The 25,251-nt window shown below is 45.6% G+C and overlaps 1 protein-coding gene across 1 annotated transcript in view; it reads right to left on the minus strand.

The window, feature by feature from the left end:
• The window catches only part of KCP (kielin cysteine rich BMP regulator), a 694,272-nt gene that overhangs the window by 304,587 nt on the left and 364,434 nt on the right, over positions 1–25,251 (minus strand). The window contains exons 23-27 of the mRNA XM_086918865.1: positions 24,700–24,785; positions 21,884–21,974; positions 21,652–21,751; positions 12,989–13,074; positions 9,638–9,731 (exon numbers count right to left, since the gene is read on the minus strand). Coding sequence (XP_086774991.1) covers positions 9,638–9,731; positions 12,989–13,074; positions 21,652–21,751; positions 21,884–21,974; positions 24,700–24,785 — 457 coding nt within the window. The remainder of the gene's footprint in view (positions 1–9,637; positions 9,732–12,988; positions 13,075–21,651; positions 21,752–21,883; positions 21,975–24,699; positions 24,786–25,251) is intronic.

A 25,251-nucleotide genomic window follows, 5' to 3' on the forward strand; every position in this document is an offset into this window, starting at 1 on the left:
TCTTGCAATCGCTGTAGGATGACTCGCCCTAGAACTTTTGCGGTCACGTCTATAAGCGATATGGGTCGGTAGCATTGGGGGTCATCGCGGTTCCCTTTCTTATAAATTGGGACTATGGTCGCCGTTGACCAGGACTGGGGTAGACCTGCCACCACCGCCTCATTTAAAACCCTGGTGAGTAACGGTGCCCACAAGTCAGGTTGACTCAGGTACAGGTCTGGTGGGATTCCGTCCGGGCCCGGGGCCTTGTTTTTACTTAGTCCAGTTATTCCCCTTTTGACTTCTTTCAAAGAGAAGTCTAGCTTTGCCGGCTGATGTTTCCTCGATGTATCCTCCAGGGCTAGGTGATTTGAGTGGTTATATAGGCTCTGGAAGTGGGTCTGCCATTGCTCCGGTAAGATGATGTTTGTGATTTTTGGAGCCCCTTGGTCCTGGAAGCAAGGGGAATTAATCACTTTCCAGAAGCTAACAATGTCTTTTCTTTCGGCGGCGTCCCTTAAGTCCTCCCAGGCCTGGTTTTGTAGGTTTTGCTTGCGGATTTTCAAGGCCTTTTTATACTCCGCTCTGCTCTTTGTCACCCTGATCTTATCCCTTGGTTTACAGTGGAGGCTATCCTTCAGTTCTTTAAGCGCCTTGGTGCAGTTTGCATCGAACCAGCGGGGATTTGAGTTCATTTTATTAGATCCCGTGGTCGTTAGTGAATTATTTACGTGTTGTGCGATTTCTTCGAAAGCCTTGACCACCCGGTCCCCACATACACTTGGGTCTAAGCATTTGTCAATTGCATCTGAAGCATCTATTAGTAATTTTTTATAAAAACTGACCCCATCAATTTTTGCCCATTTAATTCTTCTTCCCTGATCCACAGCTTTTTCCACGGTGTCAGGTTTCTTTGGGCATGTGTTAAAATCAAAACCTTCGGTTGCAATAAAGACCGGGTTATGATCACTAAAACTGCTGGCCTCTATTTTAGTGTTGGTAATGTTTCTTTTTAGGATGGGCGAGACTAGAATAAAATCAATGTAGGAGTGGCACCCTCTTCCTTTGTACGTTGGTGTCAGTTCTCCTAGTTCGCCCAATGCCACAAGGTCTAGCGTTTGGGTTAAGTTGTTCCTTTTCGCTAATCTCTCCAAATCCCATCCCTCTTTTGTATGTGCAAAATGCGGGCCTTTCATTAAAGTGCATCTTGACCAGTCTTTATTAAAAGGTTTTAGTTTGTCGCATAAATGACAGTTAAAATCTCCCGTTAGTATTACGCTCAGTTCATTTGGTGTCTTGTGTAAAAGGTTTAAGTTTCTTAAGCATTCCTCTAATTCAGAAATGGCTTTTCCCCTCTCCATCAGTGCTGGGGAGTTGTACCAATTAACTAGGAAAAGGGTTATTCTTGCTGAGGTGAACCTTAGAACTTGTAGGTTGTGTGAGGCCCATTTGATGTTACTCCAGGTGCCCTTAATGTCTAGTTTGACATATATGGCCAGACCCCCACTTGCTCTCCCAGAGGTTACTTTTTTGGCTGGGACACAAAAGCTTTTGTATCCTTCCAGGCTGTAGTCATTTAATTCGAGAGCCCAAGTTTCCTGCAGGCAAATGATTTGGAATTTATTTTTTTTTTTTTTAATTTTTGGAAGACCTTTATTGATAGAAAAAGGCAAATACAATTCTGCAAGGAGCCCGAGGGCTCACACATACGGTACATTGCAACATACTGAGAGCACAAGTGATACGTTACAGAAGGACTGAGGTCTAATTTTAAGAGTTTTTCCTGTAGGATAGACATAAGCAGGATATAATGGCACAACAAGTCAATGCTGGTGTCAAACAATCAGGATAGACAGCTATATAGCGGATGAAAGCACCAGAGACGCTGCGCGGCACCTAATGGGAAATGTCTAAACCCCAAGGAAGGAAAAAGGAAAAAGAATAGAGGCCCATAGAACAAAAAAGAAAAACAAAAAAAAAGGAAAGAAAGCAATCCCCCCCCCCATGTACCCCCCACCCTGCACCCCTGCAGCTGGCTACGGCCTGTCCCCCCCTAGCAGTGTGCCTGTCGCCCAATAAAAGGAGTCCCGAAATATAGAGAGTAAGAAAGGATACAATCCTAAAGCTCTCAGAAATAAAGAAAGGTGGGGAGGAGCCCACTATCCGCCCCCCGGCTCCGCGATCTTGCACAAATAGCAGCAACACAATGCCCGACACCCATTCTGAAGAACATGCCTGATACGCAGAGGAAACGTGAAACACAGCAGCAGTGCACAGTGTAAGCAAGGCAGCAAAACCCAATCAAGACACCCAGGACAGCAACAAGGAAGTCCCCAAATCGTGAATAACAGCGCAGGCCCACGTTACAGTCATCTAGCACCATCAATGCGTTCCCCGGTCACACAAAGACACTACTCCCCCCTCCCTGCTTCCCCATCCGCAGGAGCGGTGCAAAAACAGGAGTCGGCTGTCCGATGGCAAATAATAGTTCCAGAGCGCAGAATGGAGCACAGTGACGATACCAACGATATAGAATAGCAACAGTATGTCCCCCATTCGCCACAATCAGCAACAAAGTTTCCGCCAGTTAGATAGAAGAAGTGGCTATCCTTGTCCCGTTTTCTCCTTACCACCGCAGATCAGAGTAGCCGATGCAGGTGCAGATGGCAGTCCAGGTAAATATCCACAGTGCGAGGAACTCGACGTGTCCCGAGCAGCCAGACCTCCGAGTCCCAAATAAGAAGCAGAGTACGCCATCTTTAACTCGCAGGGTACAGCCAGGACAGGGAGGGAGACCCCCGCGCCCATAACCTCTCGGGGCGAGTCTCGAAGATCCGCAAGCCTGGCAAGGAGAAATGGCACACGCCGTAGCGGAGGCTCCGGCGGGGCATATGAATTCGGGCGTCGACCTCTCGCAGCTGATGGTAGTGGCAGGCTTGGGGTCACGAAGGAGCCATTGTCACCAGTGGTCGCCATCTTAGCACAGGCGAAGGTGGAACAAAGAGCAATATCGGGACCCTGCGAGTCGGCCAACTGGACACGGGCCGATACACTGAGCACGCCCTCCATTTTGTCCAGCAGGGCGCAGCCAAGACGTAGAGCATCAGAGTGAAGGGAAAGTATCGCTTCCAATATATCACCATAGCTATGAGTGGCAGCACGCATGATGTCAGACATGTCTTCCCTCGCAGTGCGCCCAGAGACACTGGTCACAGCCAGGTTGTAGGATACTTCACCTTAGCGTCAGGCAGGGAATCCCCGATTCAGAACAGGCTGCGCTCCATAAAATAGCAACTTGTCGTGCTGCGAGGGGCAGATGACTGAGCCTGGGTGCAAACAAGAGCACAATCCGTACAATACGTTGTCCCGCTGAGTTCCGAACACCCGGTCAGGCCGGAAGCCGTCGCCAGTAACGGGACGAGGTGCAGGCAAAAGTTACACAAAGAGCAGGACGACTGCCCGTAACATCCCAGTTGTAGCAGGTTCGCATCTCACAGCACCAGCAATGCAGCGGGACGTGGGGAATGGTCCGCTGCCCTTCAGTAGTTACCGACCGGGACCTCACATTCACCAAGCCCAGGTACGCGAGCTGGACGGCCGGCCGCCGCAGTCACTCGAGGTCCCGGACTGAATGCCAATGCGGGCCGCCAACCGTGTCCGAGCATTTCCTCCACTCGCAGAAGAGCAAATGCTCCAGGATTTCGTGGCGGATCACCGGAGCGCGTGTGTTATCGAAATCCGCCTCTTCAACTCAGGATATCTGGCAGGAGAGGCTCGAAGGCGGAGATGGTCCCCGGAGCCGAGGAGCTACGCGTCCGATCCGAGCGCCATCTTGGCTCCTCCCCCCGATTTGGAATTTTTTGATGTAGCTCAGCCATTCCTGTGATTCGAACTTGGCCGCTAGTCCTGCAATGTTCCAGGATGCTATTAGTAGATTTGCTGGCGTCATTTCTTTAGTGGTTCTTTTTGGTTCATCTGGTAGGGGCATAACCTGTTTGCTTGTTTCTGTTAGGGTGGCATTGTTTTGATGAGTGTCGCTAAGAATATTTGGTGGATTTGTCCCTTTTTCTCTTCCAAGGCTGGTATTCGGAATTTTGGTGTATCCTCCTCTGTCGGGCACGTCAACTATTTCATTGTCCATCCCTTTTTCCCTTCCTGTTAGTGGGGGATTTTCCACCTTCAACCTCTCAGTCTTGGGGGACTGATTGTCCCATCCCTGTCAATGGACCTCTTCCAGCGCACCGAATCTGTTCCAGTGTGCATATTGCATTAGGGAGGAGTCGTAGTTTGGCATGGCAAAGTTTGGTCTTTGCCATTGTGGTGGACCATAGTGGGTACCAGGATATGGTAAGTTATTAGGGAAGGTTCTGTTGTTCTGCCTGATTCTTTGGGGTGCAAAGGGATAGAAATAAGACAAGTGTACCGGGTGGATCTGTGATCGGGTATAGCTAGGGGGGGCATTACAGATAAAATTAACTGCATCCATATCTCTAAAGTTTATCGTAATTATATCCCCTGCTATGGTCTTGGTGCCTTTGCCGATCCACTCCCCTCTTCTTACAGACAAGATTTCCCCAAAAACATTGGGGGGCAAGGGTCTGTGTATTTGTAGCCACTGTGCGCATTTATTTTTCAATTCTATTTGTGTTTCCCGTTGGCCTTCCCTTAGAGGTGGAACTCCTGTTAACACCACTACATAGGGCAGTGCTTCAGGCGGGAGGTTAATTGACCTAAAGCGAGTAGATGTTTTGTTTTCTTTAGTTGTTGCAGTGGGCGGAGGCTTTGGGTTCACGTTGGGAGTTTGGACGTTGTTTGCTTCCAACGTTTGGGGAGGTCCTGGTTTTGATTTGTTGTTTTCAGTAGTTGTTTTTTTACTGCTTTTCCCTCTGTCTGGTGTGGAGGATACCTTTTGCTTATCTTTAATACTTTTTTGACTGGCTCTGTTTGGGGTTTTTGTGGGCGCATCAGGGATCGTAGGGACCTTGTCCTTAGTTTGGCTATGGGATGTAACGTCGGTCTGTTTTCTTAAACCGCCTTCTTGCCCTGGTTGGGTTTTTGTGCCATTCCCTCTGTTGTTTACAATTGAGGTTAGTCTGTCTATTTTAGCTATGAGGGGTTTTAGCAGCACAGTAATGGAATGTTCGAGGTCCGTTTTAAGGTCAGCCACCATATTGGTGATCCAACACGGTATTCCAGAGGCAGGTGGGTTTATTGGTGTAACCAGGTTGTGATTTCTAGTTTTAGAGGATCCTTTTGAGGATCCTTTTTTCCCCCCACGTTTAGGGCCTTCCTTGTGCAGATTTTTCTCAATGCTGCAGGGAGCGTTAATATGGTTGTGTGTTTGTACAACAGATCTCTCGCTGCGAATATCTGCAGAGACCTGCGCACAAGGTAGGTCAGCAAAAGAAGAGGGAGAAAGGGGCAAGCTGGTGTCGAATTCCTCTACCAAATCTCGAGAGGCCTCTGTCAGGTTGATGAGGGATTCCTGGGTTTCCTGAATAATTGTCACGGGTGGTAGTGACATTCTTCTTTCAGTATCTGCGATGGCATTTGACACTGCCCCTATTGTTTGTTTGGGCATTTTGTCAATCGCAGTCAGTGTTGGTAATGGCGGTGGAGGATCCGTTTTATTTTTTGCGCTCGATCTTAAAGTGGGCATCTTGGGCTTCTTGGTGGTCTTCCTCATAATCTGTAGTGCTAAATACAGATGGTAGATTTTGCTAGAGCAGGTATAACCGACAAGAAGCCTGGTTCAAGAGTTGTAAAGTACGATTTTTCAGGGGGGTGGCCCAGCCCAGCCTCTTCTGGCCTCTGAGGGCCACAGAGGGCCCTCCCTTTGCCCTGGCTTCGCTCGGCGTCCCGCTCGCGTCCCGCTAAGCGGTAAACTGCTAAATATAAGGAGGTTTTGCAAGCAGGGGGCGTGTCTTCCTGGGGGCGCGCCCGTGCACACCTGTGCAGCGCAGGGACTCCTGGTCTTTTGAGTCCCTGCGTCGCGCTCCCTCGATGTTATCTCGGTGCTCCTTCTCCTGGGACAGACCCAACAGCGCGAGTGCTCTCCCAGCCTCGACCCCACGCCACTCACCGCGCAGCAGCGCCCGCGAAGCGGATGCTGCAAGTTGTAGCGTTGCGGGAGGGCGGTCAATCCCTCCTGGGACACAGGGAGGCCGGGTGTCAGCAAAAGACGAGGGCAGAAAGTCTGGAAAGCCTAACGGCGACAACAGCAACAGTCTGGTAAGTACAGAGAATCCCGCTGGAGGCTACACAGTTTCCCGCTTAAGTAGGCTGGACAAGCAGGGGGCGTGTCTTCCTGGGGGCGCGCCCGTGCACACCTGTGCAGCGCAGGGACTCCTGGTCTTTTGAGTCCCTGCGGCGCGCTCCCTCGATGTTATCTCGGTGCTCCTCCTCCTGGGACAGACCCAACAGCGCGAGTGCTCTCCCAGCCTCGACCCCACGCCACTCACCGCGCAGCAGCGCCCGCGAAGCGGGTGCTGCAAGTTGTAGCGTTGCGGGAGGGCGGTCAATCCCTCCTGGGACACAGGGAGGCCGGGTGTCAGCAAAAGGCGAGGGTAGAAAGTCTGGAAAGCCTAACGGCGACAACAGCAACAGTCTGGTAAGTACAGAGAATCCCGCTGGAGGCTACACAGTTTCCCGCTTAAGTAGGCTGGACAAGCAGGGGGCGTGTCTTCCTGGGGGCGCGCCCGTGCACACCTGTGCAGCGCAGGGACTCCTGGTCTTTTGAGTCCCTGCGGCGCGCTCCCTCGATGTTATCTCGGTGCTCCTCCTCCTGGGACAGACCCACCAGCGCGAGTGCTCTCCCAGCCTCGACCCCACGCCACTCACCGCGCAGCAGCACCCGCAAAGCGGGTGCTGCAAGTTGTAGCGTTGCAGGAGGGCGGTCAATCCCTCCTGGGACACAGGGAGGCCGGGTGTCAGCAAAAGGCGAGGGTAGAAAGTCTGGAAAGCCTAACGGCGACAACAGCAACAGTCTGGTAAGTACAGAGAATCCCACTACCCCACTCAAATCTACCCCACTCCATTCCAGTTTACCCCACTCCACTCCAATCTACCCCAATCCAACCCACTTCACTCTTCTCCAATCTACCCCACTCCACTCCAAACTACCCAAATATATCCCACTGCACTCTACCCCTGTCTGCCCCCAATCTACCCTACTCCTATCGACCCCAATCCAATCTACCCCACTCTAATCTACCCTAATCTAGTCCAATCCAGTCTACCCCATTCCACTCCAACCTACCCCAATTAAATCTACCCCACTCCAATCTACCACACGAATCTCCCCTACTCAACCACTCCAATCTGCATCACTCAGATTTACCCCACTCCAATCTACCCCGATCCACCCCACTCCATTCTATGCCACTCCACTCTACGCCAATCAACCCCACTCCACCCTACGCCAATCTGCCCATTACCATCTACCCAATCTACCCCACCCCACAACACTAACTTTTAGCCATGATGAACAGCAGTTACACTGGTGTACATAATGGCTAAAACTCATTGCCAAGTCAATAGCTCTTGCATATGCGAGACATCTTGGTTTATAACAATCCACCCTACCCTTGTGCCACCTTAGGGATGACTTATACGTAATAAAAAGGTAGTTTTGGACTTTGGAAGTAATTTTAATTCCAACGCCAAATTTGGACATAGGCAGGCATGCCTGGCTTTAGAATGACACTATACACCACAGCAGTGCACACTTAAGTGCATTAAATCCACTGAGGTCTCTTAACCTACCATTTACTAGGGACTTACAGGTAAGTTGTCTTTGCCAATGAGAATGATACCAATTACCATATACCTTTCGAGACAGAGCACTGGCTCTGGGCCTGGTTAGCAGAGGCCATGGCATTTTCACAGTCAGTAACCCCCAACATCAGTCAAGAAATGGGGGTTGATCTGGGCATAAATGATGATTTTCCTACATGCGCAATGTGAAATGTGAAAATAACTTGCAGTGACATCCAATTGCCAGTGGCTGGGGGGGGCAGCAGTTTTCTCACGCTCCTATCTGCCACTAAGGCCAAAATGTAGAGCGGGGCGATTTCCGCCCCTGCTCTACATTTCGCGCGGGGCGGCAAGCGGTGCCCAATCTCGCCAGCAAATCCCCCCCACCTCTTCAATGGATCGGGTCGCCAAAGCAGGGACCACCATGGGCGGCCATAAGGCTAGCTACGCCACTGCCAAGAGCCTCCTAGCACAAGGAAAATAGCCTTAGTCACCAAATGTCAGCTAGGGGTGGCTAAGAAAAGGTACCATCACAGGAAAGGATGAGATGACAAGCTTCAGGGCAAAACCATTAGCTACTATGTTCTATGCCAGGAGATTCACCTAACACTCAACAACAAGCAGTCGGCTGACATTCATCTATTAACAGCACATGCTGGTGCGAATGAGACTCTATGATCACCGCGTGAAAAGATGAGCACTCAGAGATTAGGTCCATAACATCCTTCAATGAAGCAAGTTGACTACACCTGCTGGTTACAGATAATATCTAAAACTCAAAAATGCCAAGCAGATTGATTTCTATTTGTAGGACCATAATCATACTTCTGATGTGGGGTGCGGGTAGGGATCATTCAAAACCAATGGAAGAGCTAAGGAGAAGGATAGCAACAATGCTACATTCATCACAAAGAGGTGTGGCCTGTTGCAGGGCTGGCAATTACTTGAGAATCAAATAAAATCTGCAGAAGTATGGTGCACGAGCCAACAAAGACAAACAAAGCTTTGTAGAGACAGGGGGTTAGGGGACTGGAGGGATATAATGCACAAAGCACAACTATTGGGTTGCTCTTGTACAGAAAAGTACATTATTTAGGGTTCAGTTATCTTAAGGCACTTGTTACTTGGGGTCTGTCACTTTAGTTCACACCCCACTGTGACTCAAAAACACTCATTATTGAGAGAGGAATGAAGAGCTGGTATGTGCAACTAATGTTATGTGGGACCTAAATAGGAAGTGATCAAGACAGATCTGGCGGGCTTTTTTCCCTCAGCTTTATGTCAGGTTTAATTAAAAAACACAGACTGATCAAACATTTCTGGCCACTTCACTGCTTTTCGTTCCTGAGAGAAAGTAAATCATCCAGAATGACAGACGTCACATTCACCATCTGGTTATTGGACCGACACTTTCTGTCACAGAAACAATGAGCAGCAAGGAAATCTGGATGTGGCACTGTAGAAAAGGAAAAGAAGTGGTAGATAGCTACTGCAGGCCGGGTGATAGACTCTCTTAGAAATAAGAGAAAGGGTAGCCTATGTGGGGAGAGTGCAATCTCCAGCCTGATTCATACTGGCAAGGGGAGGAGGATCGAAGCTGGAGCTTGACGAGCCTAAGGAGACCTCATCTGTGGAAGTAAGAAGGCACCAATAAGAAATAAAGCCCATCCACTAGCCACAGAGAAGTTGTTGCAATGCAGGAATTCTATCCCTGGCAGATAGCGTTATCACTATTTAGGGTATGAGGCCAAGTGAGAAATCTGCTCAAGGTACCCGTTGGAGAGTTTCACAGATCGGGTATAAGGCATGTGTGAGATCATGAAAGAGGCCTACAAGAGTAATAGATGGCATTAAACAAAGGAAAATACAAGAATGACGTCAAGAAAGGATCCTGACACCCTACCTTTGCAGATGGGGCAGCAGTGTTGGGGATCACGAATAGGCCTAGCACAGGCTGGTGGTGGGCAGGACTCCTCCTGACAGCGAACATTTCCTCCCTGGTAAAAAGAGAAATGAGAATCACAAGGGTGGTGTATGGGTAGGGGGTGTTTATGTGAGTGTAAGTGTGGGCGCCTGTCTGTATGGAAAAATGTGTGAGTCTGTAAAATCTATAGGCACACTAAATTCAACTACAGTGCCCTGGAACTGTAGCTTGATGTGGGGAATCTTGGGATCATCGAACAAAAAACTTGTGGTCTTCTGGATCTAAAAGGGCTGCATCTTCCAGTTCGCTGGTTGATCAGATACAAATGGTTGTTACAGAATAACGTTACTGGCATATGGATTTTTGGATAACAACTTACTTCTTAAGAACAAACTTTTAGGTGAAATGTCTGTTATTTTCATTTGGTATTTTAATTTAACCACTAAAAATCCCAACTTTTCCAGTACACCTATATAGATCAATGACATTAATACCCATATGCTCTAATTGTATGCAACAGTAACTATTTGAAACTGATCAGCTGGGATTTCTATACAGAACCCCTGATTAAGGGTAAAAAGTGGGCAAAGGCTGCTTGGACATGCCACTAGGCAATTATCCAAAGTTAAGCAATGGTTGATGCTACTTAGAGACCTTAGGTTACTTTTTGCCATGGCAGTCCCTAGGGTCATGATGAGACAAGACTAGGGATACATTTATTGAGGTTTTGCCTATTGATGATTTGCTTTTGTACTTTGATGGCACATTGATGGCAGAATAAAGTTTTGTAGATGATGATGATGACTAGGGATCCTGTCTCTGTAAGTTCACCCACTCATCACCTGTGTTTCTGATGCAAACGAAGATGGCATTGAGGAAAACAGAAAAATAAAAGAGCTAGTGACTTTCACAAGGTCACATGGTGTGTCCGGATCAGGATCTGCACAGAGATGGAGTGATGCAACGGCACACAATGGAGTACACAGGTATGTGTTTTGAGGTTTATCTAGAAACCATTAATGAAGACCATGTACATCAACCTAAAGAGGAGGTGGGCAGGTTAGAACCAGTGTATTTGGAGCTGAGAGAACCCTTTGAGGAAGGGAGTGCAAGCAGTGTCATCTTGAGGATTTTAGAGGCCCCGGCAAGACATATTTTGGAGTCCCTCATTCAGAACAACCTTGAATTTTGCTAACTATTTTCTGCTAATTCAAGCCCTATGGTACAACGAAATGAAATTAATTTGTACTTGTAAAGCACACTTATACCCAAATCTGGGTTTCCTGGCGCTGTACGCATACCGCTGTGGAACCCTTCCTGTCTTTTCCCTGTGAAATGTCCACTCCTGGGCACCCCCAAGGTGAAGCCAGGCATCCCAGCGCTGTTGGGGCCGTTGGCTGACCCCCTCTATTTGTTAATTAATAACTGGCTATGTTGGTTTAGGCGGATATACACACGTAGTATAGACTTTAGATATATGTAGTCTAACATGTGCTCACCTTTGGTGTAGGCGGATATACGCACGTAGTATAGACTCTAGATGTGTGTAGTCTAACATGTGCTCACCTGTATTGAGTGCTGTGTGATCACTGGTGGAGGACAAATGAGGATAGAGGTTTGTGTGACTTATGATGCGCTGTTCCTCTCTTTTTCTTTTCCCTGTGATCGGGTTTGATGGTAGGAAGATCGTGAGACTTGAGCCACGCCTGATTTACTTTATCGTTATCCGAGCGGACACAGTTAAGATATAAGGTATGTTCACCGAGACTTTTTTAGATAGCCTATTATAGTGATGGCTGTTATGGGGCCATGTCCCCCATGTTGGATCTGTTTCTGCGGCTGATTGGCCTTTCTATGTGTTTATCTTATGTAGAATTCTCAAGACTTAAGCCGAGAAAGTGGTTCCTACCCCACCCTCGGGGGTGGTTGTGTGGGCTAGCCGGCGATATCTGCCCTAGGCTCTGCCAGGGCCTTGAAGATTAGGTATTTATACTTTGACTCGATTTTTTGGTTTATAGTATCTGGTATGGAGACACACTAATACACTGCGGGATATAAGGTGAAAATACTTTTTGGCCTTAATTTGTTTGATTTTGTCACACGTGTGTGCTGTTCACCCTTGGAGGTGTGGTTGTGGTTTCTTTTGAAGAGTCCCTTGTATTATTAATATTCTCTTTATTATTTTTTGCTCTTGGAGTTGTTCCTGGTTGGGCTTTGACTATCTACTTTACTTTCTCTTCCCTGATGGATTCACCTATTGACACTGCATTTCCACGTGTGGGGGAGAGTTTGTAATTCTTGCAGCTGTTATTTAATGTGTTGCCTTGTTTAGGCAAGAAAGAGGATAATATATGTATTTGTTATTACTAGAGTACCCATGTCCTGATGAAGCCTATATCATCTGGCTGAAACGCGACCGCGACTGCGTCGACACCTCTTGCTTTGAACGGAGTCCCCTGTTATAATTCAAGAAAGATTTGATTTTTTCTTAGGTGCACCAACACAAATATAGACTGGATTGATGTGTTAACCCCCTGGTGCTTTGCTTTTGGGACTACCATTTTGTTGTATACTCCATTGTAAATTAAGAGGAGGTACATATGTAAATTGGTGCGTATATATATTTTTTAATATTCCTTGTATTTAGGGTACAGAAAAGTGTTTGTTTATATTGTAAATGTTTTGTATATTTGTATATAATGTACATGTGATGTTTTGTATTTAGATTGTTGTTTGTTGTGCTTCCCTGGATGTCCGCTCATATATGTGTATATGAATTAATATATATATTTTTTCAGTGTATAATTCGTTATTCACAAGATAATTAATTGTTTCTTGTTTGAAAATTAAAAGTGGATTGATCCCTTCAGTACCCTTTGTTTCTACTTTTTCATCCTTGGATGTCTCCTGCTCAGGTACGGGAGGGTAAGGTGGGCAGAACCCCTAACCATTTTTTCTAGTCGTTGTGGAGATTAAGCAAGCTATTGCCCAGAGTTGCAGAGTAGGACCCATGATTAGAATAGGCAACGAGGCGAGAATTATCAGGTGCGAGAAAATTGAGCCCAAGACCCGCCCAGGCGGGAATTGAACCCTGGTCCCGGGCCAGACCTCTGCATCAGGGTCTGCCGCTCTAACCATTGAGCCACACTTCTCCACATTACAATGTAATATTGAATTAAACATTAAAGGTTGAGATAGAGAAATAAAAAGAAGTGCAATAGTGACATCATTCATTTGTCCACGGCCCATGGAAGCTAGGGGTCCTGGACATTCGGCTCATTTGCCCAGTCCTTAAAACGTCTCCTAATGCAAGTCAAGAAGTTAACTTACCAGACAAGTGCACTGCAGGCAGGGGCCGCTTCCGGGGGGGCTGAAGGTCTGGCCGTTCATGTACAGTGTGCCTTTGTAATCGCAGCCTAAGCAACAGAGAACGAGAGCCAGAATGAGTTTTCTTTTCATCAGTTGTGTGAAAGTTTTAAGAATGGAAGAAAAAGCACCGATGGATCCTAGAAGCTGGGGCATGCTGTGCTTAGTTCTAAAATGTTTCATTGGGCAATAAAATGCACAGGTATGGTGACCGTCTAAAGTTTGCTAATATTAAACACAAAGCGCCAATTAAACCTACATTAACATTCTGTGTTTTGCATCAAGTCATATCACACATAAAAATAAATTAAAAGAAAACAAAACCGTGCTGAGGAGGCCTCAATCACAGACACACACTAGATTTACATAACAGCAGCAGGAATTCCGAACTTAGAAGTTAGAAGTGCAAACCCTATCAGGTAATGTACTGCGGTCATTGGAAAAGTATACACCAAATCAGTCAGCTGGACAGACATTTGCAATACACTGAGAAACATGATGAAACCCTCAGTGTCTCATTAACTTGAGGCTGCGATTAATTGTCACGGTCTTACTGTCAGGGATTTCTTTCAAACCACAGAACATAAAACTGTGAACGAAGAAAGCCCCCTTCCCTTTGGCAGGTGCTCCATTATTTGTGAGGATCACAAGATCTCTTCACACCCATCCCACTACAAGGAGAGCTACTCCCTACCCTACCTGCATTTTACTGCCATCTCAAGAAAACTACACTATGTCGCTAACACTACATATATAAACCACAACCAGACACTTGCACCCTTAGCAGAAACAGAGTGCATGACTGCCACCCACTGTCGGCTGGTAGAGAAGCTCTATTTGCAAGGCATAGTGCCCATCAACTAGGGCTTGGGGTTCAGAATACCTAGGAAATGAGGGGCATAGGGCTGTCTGAGTATTCTAGAGAGACCCGTGTGCCAGCATAACAGAGGGCACAGACCCAGTTTAATCTTATTAAACATTTAAAAAGTGATTCGTATTCGTACACTTCAGATACACTCCCCTCTCTTATTTTCTCTCATTCGCTACATAGACAGCCTACTCTCTCCGATTCCACGCATGAGTTTAACACCGCAACATCATATGTACTCATGAGACAGAATGAGAATCGGTCAGATATGGACACAGATGTGCAAAATAGGCGACAGACGGACACACCCTCAGCTCAGACGAGGGAATACGTTGTATGTAAAAGAAAACGCCTGTACATGTGCAAATGTGAAATTGATGGATGTGAATGTACCTCTGTTTATGTTGTACTTTTCAAAATGAAATAAATACATTTTAAAAAAAGAAAAAAATGTTTAACTCCGCTACACATAGTATTGGGTCCATATTTGCCTCCGCCCATTCCCCATTGCCCATCTTCCTTCTGTTATGCTTGTGCAAGTTGTTTCTAAATCTTTAACTCCCTATTGTTTAACGAATGATGGCATAGTCATTCCACTCACTTTTTCCTATTATACTTCTAGCCAGTCATCCCTGGTGGGAGGTGTATATCAGGGGATCGGCTCATTTTCTCATCATCTCTGCCCTTTTTGTCAAATCAACTGCCACATTCTCACCTGTCCTGACTTCTCTCATTCATGATTTTTCAGCATCCATTCCATCATATCCATTTCCCAGGGAATCTTGTACAAAAGCCAGTGTATTGCTATGAGACGTTTAGCTGATAGTAGGCCTAGCGCTGTAAATGTATAGTGTACCTTCCAAATTTTGGGATTTTGATTTAATAACCAGCTTGTAGTGCCTGGTTGTTGCTTCTAACTTTATGCCTATTGTCGAGCAGAGTTTTGGCACAATCTCACCCCAATAACTACAGATTATGCTTTTACGTTTGCAAGGACCTTCCTCTAATCTGCATCTGGCAAGGGTTCCTATAGATCTCTTTTTGATGCCTGTCTTGCATTCAGTGAGCCTGTCATTTATCAGACTTCAAGGCTTTATATATAGACACAAAACAAGCCTATGGCCCTATCCCGTTTCCAGCATTGCAACAATGGTTATAGATGTCATTATAAGTCTGTCCATATATCCCTAGCTGTCTTGGTCAACTTAGCAAACTAAAAGAACTATCCAGCCCAACCCCAAATTTATGAAGGCCTCCTCAAAGGTTTTAAATTTGACTCCCGGATATATATCCACAGTGTTTGACATTCCCTCTTCTTCCATGTAGTAACACAGACACTTATTTGTCGAAAAGTTGTAGTCATCATACCTGAAGGGATTTACAGAACAAAGCCTTCCTCAATACTCTTCTGACCACAGTGTCCCAGGCTGTGGTTGCTTGCTGCACTACATGCAACATATCATCTGGTAGATTCCCTTCCTTCATCAAGCAAATCGACATTTTGTCCTCATCTGTCGTACTCCTCAGTAACTTTTTTCCCTGTTCCTTCCTTCATTGCACCATCTTGCTACAAGGTGGCTATACAATATAGCTCCAGGTCTGGTATACCAAGCTCTCCCTGTGCTCTGTCGAGCTTTGGAACATCAAGTTGAACTCTGCTTCCTTTCCTGGACCATAACAGAGACTCCTAGAGGCTCTCTGGTTCCCTGAAGGTCATTCTTGGTATCAGGTACACTGTATTTTGGAGCATGTATAAACAGCGAGCAAGGAACCACATTATAGCAATTGTTACTCTTCCGATAATGGAAAGCGATAGCATTTTCCAGAACTGAACGGAGGTCTTCAATCCCTGAAGTACCCTCCCCATGTTACAGTCATATTGTTTTTCACCTTTATGTGCAACCAGATCCATAAGTTGTTCAACAAGTCCAACTCCCATTGCGTGCCTGTTGTCGGGAGCTCCCGCTGAGTTTTCCCCAATAGGCTTGCCAGTGGAACCAGGACCATTTTTTCCTATTAATGCACAAGTACAAAGGATCTGCAAAACTTATCTAACTATTGTAGAAGTATGGGGATCAAATCCTGCGGCTTGCCTAAATATAGCATAGTATCATCCACATACATTGATATTGTGTGAATTATGTCCACTGATCTGATTCCCTTGGCCACACTACTATTCTCTCAACTAGATAACTAGCAGTTCAATTGCTAGGGAGAACAAAAGTGGGGACAGTGGTCAGCCCTGTCTGGTGCACCTCTCAATTTTACTTTTATCTGATGTCACACCACCAGATCTAACACATGCTGTGAGTATCTGCAACAGAAATTAGTCCCATCCAAGAAGTTAAGTCCAAAGCCCATTCCATTGAGAACATTAAGAAAGTGTTCCCTCCCCCCCTTGTACCTGAATCGTTTGCCCCACTCACCATTACCATTGAGAACATGGGGGGTGACCACCTCATTGCCAAACTATACAGCGCGTGAGCAACGATAATACCAGTTGATGATACCAAAATTCGTGCAGACTGGGAGGTTGACCTTGGACATCCCATCCTTGACGAGCAATGGGCCATGTGCTGCTCGCAGATAAAGATGTCTCCCTGAATAGCCGTCACAAACTGATTCACTTTAAATTTCTGTGACGCAGTTACATTTCTCCAGAGAAAACACATAGAATCGACCCGAATAGGTCCCACAGTTGCCTAAAATGTGGGGCACCACAAGCAGACTTCATATACACCTCTCCTGGAACTCTATTAAAATTCAGAACTATTGGGCGGCAGTATTTGGGATGCTGGGGGAAATGGTGGACTTGGATTTCACACCCACGCCAGAGGGAGCTTTAATGGGCTATGTGGCGAACTTCCCCAAGGGGGTCCGGAAATTCAGTGCCATCGGTTTGCTTCTGGGAAAGAGAGAGATCGCCATTAAATGGGGATGTAAGACAGCTCCTACATTATCGAATTGGTTAAGTAGCTTAAGGTATTGCAATGCAAACAGCGATTTGTACACCTGCACTTTACCACGATCCTCACGCCCGAAGGACATCTGGCGTCCCCTAAAAGCATATGCTGCTACCTCACGTTCGCCTTCCACCTCACAAGTGGAACAGGGAATAGTCCAGGCGGGAGTGGGATAGTCAGCAAACGATCTATTTCATGAGCTGGCTGACACACAACTTGGTCCAGACCCCATGAAGCTTAGCTTCAATTTAGTGCCTGAATTTGGGAGAGGCGTCGGCGGGGCGGGTGGGCACGGGCGGGCAGACAAGTATTGGCAATTTGTTAGGTCTCTGAACAAAGGTTACATAAGTCATGATGTTACAAACCCATGCATCTGGCTGTCTTTTTTTGTAGAGTCCGTATTTCACTTACTATGTACAAAACAGTGTGCATTTATAATCCATAGCTTGGTATGTTTCAATGATAAATAAAGTTAAAAAAAAGAAAGTGTTCCCCGCTGAAGGTGTCAAACACCTTTCCAATATCAAGAGCCACTGGACTCCCTCCATTTGTGCCTTCTCTTTTATAAGCAGGACATGGTCAAGGCATCTCTGATTCAAGCATGCTGTGGCAAGGAGTAAAACCACATTGTTCACCCTGCAATAGGGTCCTAACTACCCCTAAGATTCTCCTTGCTCATATTTGGACTGCACTTTTGTAACTACTCTTAACATGGATATCTGTCTATATAAGACTGGCTCTGCTAGGTCCTTATTTTGTTTGGGTACCATGACTTTGACAGCCACCCACAAGGTCTTTGGCAATCTTTCCCTTTTCAAAGCCTCCAGTTAGACCTCCATGAGTCTGTCTGGAAGCATATCTGTAAACACCTGGTAAAACTACAGTGGAAAACCATCCACTCCTGAAGTTTTCTGGGGGAGGTGTTTGGGGAGGGGGCAGCTTGAGTAATGCAACTGTAAGCTCTTACTTCGGATTCTAGCTCTGCCGTAAGGTCCTCTGCAATCCTTGGGAGTCCCACCCTGCCGTGAATTGTTAAGTACTCCAAGAGAGTATCATTGATACTGGCTTGTGTTACTCCTACTTCTCCGTCAGATGTATTTAAAGATAGTATTAGGGAGGAGGGCCTTTCTCTTTTTATCAACCTGGCCAAAACTTCCCTTATTTATCTGCGTCTTTAGGAAGTTTTTGTGGGTACTCTGTGGAGGTAAACCTGTCAAGTGGCTACCACCTCCTCTCCATGCCTCACCTAACTTCTAGTACATTCTCTACTGGCTCTGGGTCACTAACTTCCAGCGCCTGCACCTTGCAATTACCCCTTCCTGTTGGACCATAGGTTGTACTGCAGTTGCTGTTATGTATCATAGATTTTACTCATACATTCCCCTCTTACCACTGATTTCAAGGCCTCCTATTCTTCCACTCTGGTGTCTGATGTTCCCAAGTTATTTTCAAGACAGGTGTCTAATGTTACTGTATGTCTACCCGGAGGCTGCATCTTGTAAAGCTTTTGAATTTAGTCTCTGGAGCATAGCTTGAGTCATCGCTGACCTCCATCATATTCTATCTTCCGTGGGGAATGTTCTGAGAGCAGCTGATTTAAATACTGTACCTTCTATACTTGTGTTGCAAAGTCTTCTGATACCAGAATGTGGTCCAGCCTCCTGTATGTGCCATGTGTCACTGACTGACATGAGAATTGTCTCGGTGTTGGTTGCATGTTTCTCCAATGCATCCTACTCTGTCCATTACCTCCACCAGGGCATTTATCATAGTTGGTATTGTGTGACGCGTAGGAAGCTACCTGTCCATGTTGTTGTCCAATATACTATTGAAGCCCCCTGTTCACAATAATAGTAGATCAATGTAAGGGAGTATCATGTCAAGTAACATCCCGAAGGAGACCCTATCATCAGTGTTTGAGGTGTAAGAGTGCATAAGGCATATTTCTACCCCATCTAAAAGACCATACACCACTATATATATTGCCTTTACATTAACCTGCAAATGTCTATCCTGAAAAGTAACTCCAATGCCACCCAACTCGACACCCCTCTATCATATGTAGAATATGTGGAAAACATACAGCCGTCCATATTTGCCCCAATTTGTTTGCCTCCACACCTGTCAGATGTGTCTCCTGGAGGGAAGCGTTTCCTATGTTACGACGACAAAGATAGGTGTTTGCCCTGTATTTTTTCATAAAGGCATTAAAGCCCAATAACTTGCATGCACCTATTTTTACTGGTTCATGTTCTCTGCCATTTGCGAGTCAGTATATGAGTGTACAGACAGCGGTCTGTCTGGCAACTTTCCTGGGTGTGTATCCAGTGTACTTCCCTCCCAAGGAGCCCCCTTTACATAGAAGGGGGCTCCTTGGGGACAAAGGACACTGGATACACACCCAGGTTTATTGTGTTATGATATGCATGTTAATATACTGCCTCTCCATGGGATCCTGTGTATGATATCGCTCTCCATTCCCCTGTCGCCCCAGGTAATCACTTTGAAAAAGAACCAACTGGAGTCACCCCATTTTGCTCCACAACAATGGCTCTTTTACCACGTAAAAACTCTTTATGGTCATTATCTCATACTGCAAGTATGTCAATCCAATGCTATATAGAGCAGTATGCCTGGGGGTCCCAGGTTCTCTAGAAGCATGCATGCCAAGGGCCATGCAAACGAGTCCCCAAAGAACTGAGCGCCCGACTGCTCCATGCTAAAACCCCAACCACTTGAACTAGGGGTTGTCTTTTAATGCTGTTCCTTGCTTTGTCTTGTGCTTGGGGAGGGTGGAGGCTCAACACCAACGTTGGTACCTCTAATTCTCAGTGCTGAGCACCCCTGGCGCATCACCTCTTTTTTTCTCTTTTACATCTTTAGATTTTCTTCCCTCTTTTCCCTTCCACCGCCACGGTCACTCAGTTTGCTACATTTCTACTTATCGTTCAGCATTTGGGACCACATAGTGTTTCTCCTTGCCCACTAGCAGACTGTTTCTAAGTTCATGTTCTATACTGTGGTAGCCTGCTCCTTCTTGGTCAATCTTGAAGTTTCTTCATTAAAGCGGCCATGCTTTTCTTTGGATTTCGGACTGAACTGGCTTCCCCTGCTCTGTCATTGGTTTGATTGTCAACATCCACTGTCCCATTTCGAACTACAAGTCATTCCCCACTCCTTGGTGATCTACATGGCACGCTTCTTCCTGTGAAGGACATCCAGCTGGGGTGATTGTCTTTGCGTGGTGTTCTTGCCCTGCCTGACATTGATACTGCTTCAGTTCTATTGTCGGTGTAAAGCTATTCCCACACCTCATCAGGAGACGCAAACAAATGGGATTTCCCATTGTGTCTGACCCTCAGTTTGGCAGGGAAGAGCATATTTTTCAAGTTCATGGCTGTGAGTTTACGTTTTACCAGCACATATTGTTTTATGAGTTTTTGAACCTTCTGAGTATAGTCTAGGAATGTGCGCTTCATGTTGTGGATCTGCTCTGCTTCTCACCATTGGTAGAATAGAGTCTTTTTTAGTGATAGTTAAACAGGGACAAGGGTGCTAGAGCCCTATGCACCTTCTCTATTGCAAAGAACATTGAAAGACCAGTTGGTTACTGGATGGTCGGTGTCCACTGTTCCAGGAAGCACTACAGACCTCTCCCTCCACTCACTCAGGGAATCTTAATAAATCATAGATTATTTAGAAGGTATAGTTGGGGACATAGCTACAGCACTGTAAAGAAAGCAGACATTCGAGACAAAGTATAACTCGGCTCGGGGGTGGACATGTCCCCCTGCAACACCAAGAATTACAAAAGGTCCTCCATTCTGCTGAAGTAGTGTATGTACTTTTGCAGTCCCCCGGTGCGTGTTCCCTTAAATGGAGGTTGTGTGTGTTCCTCAGACTCTGAGCCTCTGTGCTCCAGGCTGTGGAAATTATGCAGTGTATTTTGAATGGAGAGGCTCAAACATCTGAAACGTAAGCAGCAGACGTTTGCCTCATGTTTATGATGGTAACATACAGGGCAAGCAACCCCAATTCCCATCCCACTTTGCCCACATACCCTCATTTTCAGCTTTGTAACTTCTCTGTTGTGGTGGCTTTACTGAGCTCAATTGGTTCACCTTATTCACCTTGGTTTACCTGGCATCTTGGGCTGTGGCAGCTGCTTGTCCATTTCTAATGTCAAGCTGGACCACCAGCATCTCAGAAGTCAAAGGGCATGCTTGGCAAATAAGAGAACCAGTATTGTTTTAATGCAGACAAGACCTTCCACCACTTTCAAAAAGGTGTGGCTTGCTATGAAAGCAGCGACAAAAGAAGGAGCAACAGAGGACTTTCTTTCCACAGAGGAAACACAATGCTAGATACATAACATTAAAGCTGTCTATGCATTGTCCAGATTAAGTTACCCTTGGTAAAACGTTTTCTGGCAGATACTCTATATATCTGCAGATTCCTCACCTTTTGAATCCCCCCTAGTTGCAAGACTGGACCCAGAAACCTTTCCAGCAACTGCTCCTATGTGCACTTGGTACTCTGCAGTTTGCAACACAATACTCTGTTCACCAAACTCTAAATCAGACCCTAAGTCTTTTATTTGTACTGCCAAATTTCCTTCCCTCATTTCCCCCTGCTTTCCATGTGCTTTGAAGTAACTGACTAATTGTACAATTAGTAAAAATGATCAGACCACTTAGTATATTGTTGCGGATATTACTATTCTTGATCAGAGTAAAGAGAAGAGGATACTCATGAAGCACAACATTGCAAATCATTCAAGGATACCTCATCCTTACTTTCACAGGAAGAGCAGCACTGCCCATTTATTTTTCCTGGGTGGCTGCACTGCGGAGGAGAGCAGCTGCGATCCATACGGTCACAAGAGACCTCACCAGCCTGTGAAATGAGGAATAAACACACGCTTACTGCACAGGCAAAATAGCAACAAGAAGAAGAGCAGGAGAGACTGTTATGTTACAGAAACGCAATAAAAACCTAGTTGATTTCCATCACAGGCTGTATACTTACCAAGCAGCGACAGTTCAGGCAGGGATCTCGTGAGGAGATGAACACAGCCCCATCAGCATAGACCTGGGAGTCATACTCGCATTCCTCACATCTACAGACATAGAGAAAAAAACAAAGTCATTCTAAGATGACAAAAGGGGCAAATGAAATTGTGTATTACCAGAGGCATACCAAAGGCTCCTCCATTACTGTGCCTTGACAGAGACACATACAATACACATCTACCTTTTTTTAGTCAGACACACTTATGAAGGACAGCTTCATCATTATGTGTTACCATACACATGCAATAGACATCTCAGCTACCAGACAAACCTGTGCATGGCATCTTACGATTGACACATCATTGACTGAAGCATCTATAAACATCTCCATTACTGTGCACTGCCAGAGATATATACTGCATGTTACAGGACACAAATGTGCTAGGGAGCTACTTCACTGTGAATTACTAGTAACAGGACATGGGCAGCTCTTTTAACAGAAATGTGTGTCACAGTATCGAGGTCTGCAATATCGTCCTACAAAAATATCTTAACCTCTACTTCACCTACAATAGAATGACAAGGCAACTATATATTTAATATTCCTAAGTCCACATCTACTTACTTTGACAGTGTAGTGGCAGTCGACGTAGTGGATGCAATATTTTTAGAAGGCAAAATATCAAATGCAATATAGTGAGCCACCTGCACCTACATTACAACTCTGTCACTGGGCATTACTTGACGCATCTACGGAGAACTTCTTCACTGTACATTAGTGGACATTAGCGGACACATAGGGGCCTATTCACAGTATAATAATAATACTACTCAAGTACTTCAAAACGCTCTTTAATAACCTATGGGTGAAGATCTCTACCTCTGGCTTTCTTATCTTTACTATGCAAAGCCCTCCATCAAGGTGAAGATCTCTGCAAACATAAGTGCTTTTGTATTAAATGTGGGCATGGATTAAAGAAGGGGTTGGAAAATGGGGAATTCTTACTCCAAAATAGGAAGGGTGTAGAGAGTAGTAAGTGAGAGTTTAGGTAGGGATTACAGGGGAGATTAGGGAGGGACATGCTAATGCAAACATTAACTGAGAAAACAGTAAGCCCACTTCTGTTTAAAAAACTACACTTTTCAACTAACTGCAGCTCTAAAGACCGTAAAAGAGTCCTAAATGGATTCCGGCCCAAGCTTGGATTAAAACCGGCATCAGACATGGCCACTCCCAGTTACTGAAACACTCTCCCATATAAAATAATGATTCAAGGGATTTCAAATAAAACCCTGTAGAAAATAATGTTGAATTAATTTAATTATTTTGACTTGAATATTAAATATATACATAATTTATGTTTTAATTAAAAAGTTATATTAGACATTTATGTTTAAAAAAACTAACCACTTATTTAAAAAAAAATGTTGCTTTAAAAATAATTACATTAAAAGCAAATAAATGAGTTACATTTAGCAAATAGTAATTCATATTAATAAGCTAGTATGGGTGGGTTTTTAGCATTTTGTTTAAAAATATTACTTAAATAATAAAATATATTTTCCACGTTTTAAATATTTCAAAAAGATTTAATTTGGTGACTGAATGTGCTGGAACATTTTATGTTATTAGTTCTGGGTTATTAATAATTATTTAAAATTAATTTCTTATTTTAGGGCTGATTTGGATGGCAGGGAAGCAGCTTTTCCGCCCACCAGATCTTGATGGCGGGCGGTGTGCAGGAGGGCGGAAAGCCTGACCACCCTACATCCACGGGCTCCTTGAGCCCACCGGTGCCACGGAGGGCCTCCCATTCCCTACAATGGTTGTGGTGCCTACCAGGCAGAGCTGGAGGGATTAGGAGGGTCCCTCCCCGCCATCCTTTCCATGACGGTTCACCTGCCATGGAAAGGAGGGTGGGGATGGATATTGTGGGCCAGTAGTGGGCCCCCCTTCACCTCGGGCCCTTTTCTTTGGGTGTTGGCCCAACAGATCCCCGTACCAAGTGACAGGCACCGCGTGGTGCCTGTCACATAGTACAGGAATGTGTTACACATCCCTGTTTTCCATTGCGGCAGGTGCTGCAGCCAGCAGCACCCGCTGCAATGGACAGCCTGTGCAATGCGACAGACACCGTGGAGGCTGCATTGTAATTTTGCCTGTGGGACCCCCAAAAGTATGTCGGGTGGTCCCCATCTCTGTTAGGGTGGCGGGTGGACGTGAGTTAGTCCGCCATTCTAATCAGGCCTTAATTCCCAATATTCAGGATAGGGATTTGATCACATCAGCTACTTTGGAGAATGGTGGTTGCTCTAAATAAGAATGACTGCCATGTATCCACACTACTCCAAAGTTAGGAGGAACACTTCACAAACTGGTGAAGGCACAGGGGTGTGGTCCTGGCTGCCAAGCAAAGGAACTGCCTCTGGTAGGAGAGCTACAATCAAGATTTTGTCAGGGAGCTTTTCCAATCTACAAAAGCAGTATACTCCCAAAAGGCCCCAGTGCTGTGCTGAAAAGCAGTAACCCATGAATCTGCTTCCTCAAGCCCAGTCACTTTTCTCTTATAAGTGCTTCTCAATAAGCAATCTTGCACAAGAGAGGAGACTGTAAACATATTAAGGACAAAGAGGAAGTAAAAACACATGTGAATGCACCTAAAACAGCATAAACCAGAGAAGAGGGAGAAAGGCTCATGAGGCAGAGGGAACATTTGCTTTGTAGCCTTCTTCCCCACAGTGCCTTAATCACCACCAACAGAGCACTGCTAGAAACGTTTGCTGGAGACAGCGAGCTCTAAATCAGAATATCGAGAGAATGCAAATGCTTACCTGGGGCAGCATTCCCCCGGCCTTCGGATAGGATTTCTGCAGTACACTTGAGGACAGGTGACCAAGCTGCAGAAGACTGAGCCCCTCTAGAAAAGAGAAATTAAACTAGAGATACTTGGTAATGGTCAGAGGGATTTTTATGTTCTGCTCTTCAAGTCATTCTTCAAAGATCCCCTCCCCTTGGAGACAGGGCACACAAGAGGAGGTTTGTACATCTTACAAACATTTAACCTACATGTCAGAGACTGGTTGATGTAATTGCTGCAAAATATGACATTTCAACCATCTGATGCCAGCTAGGCAGAGAAGTCCTAAAGTGGCAGGTCACAGTGGCTACCAGAATGCAAGATTAGTGTCTGGTGGGAGTTTAAAAATAAGACAGTCACAGGCTATATTTTCTTAAGAGAAATCTTACTCTAGTGTGGCCATTTAGCTGATGATATCAAGCAGAAAAATTAAGACTCAGTCAACATGCAGGTCACTACCTAGCTCATGACATCGTCTAGGAAGATCTCGAATTAGGCTCACTTGGGAAGCAAGAGTGACTGCCCA

This window comes from Lissotriton vulgaris, chromosome 1_1, assembly GCF_964263255.1.
Source record: "Lissotriton vulgaris chromosome 1_1, aLisVul1.2, whole genome shotgun sequence".
Taxonomy (NCBI): domain Eukaryota; kingdom Metazoa; phylum Chordata; class Amphibia; order Caudata; family Salamandridae; genus Lissotriton; species Lissotriton vulgaris.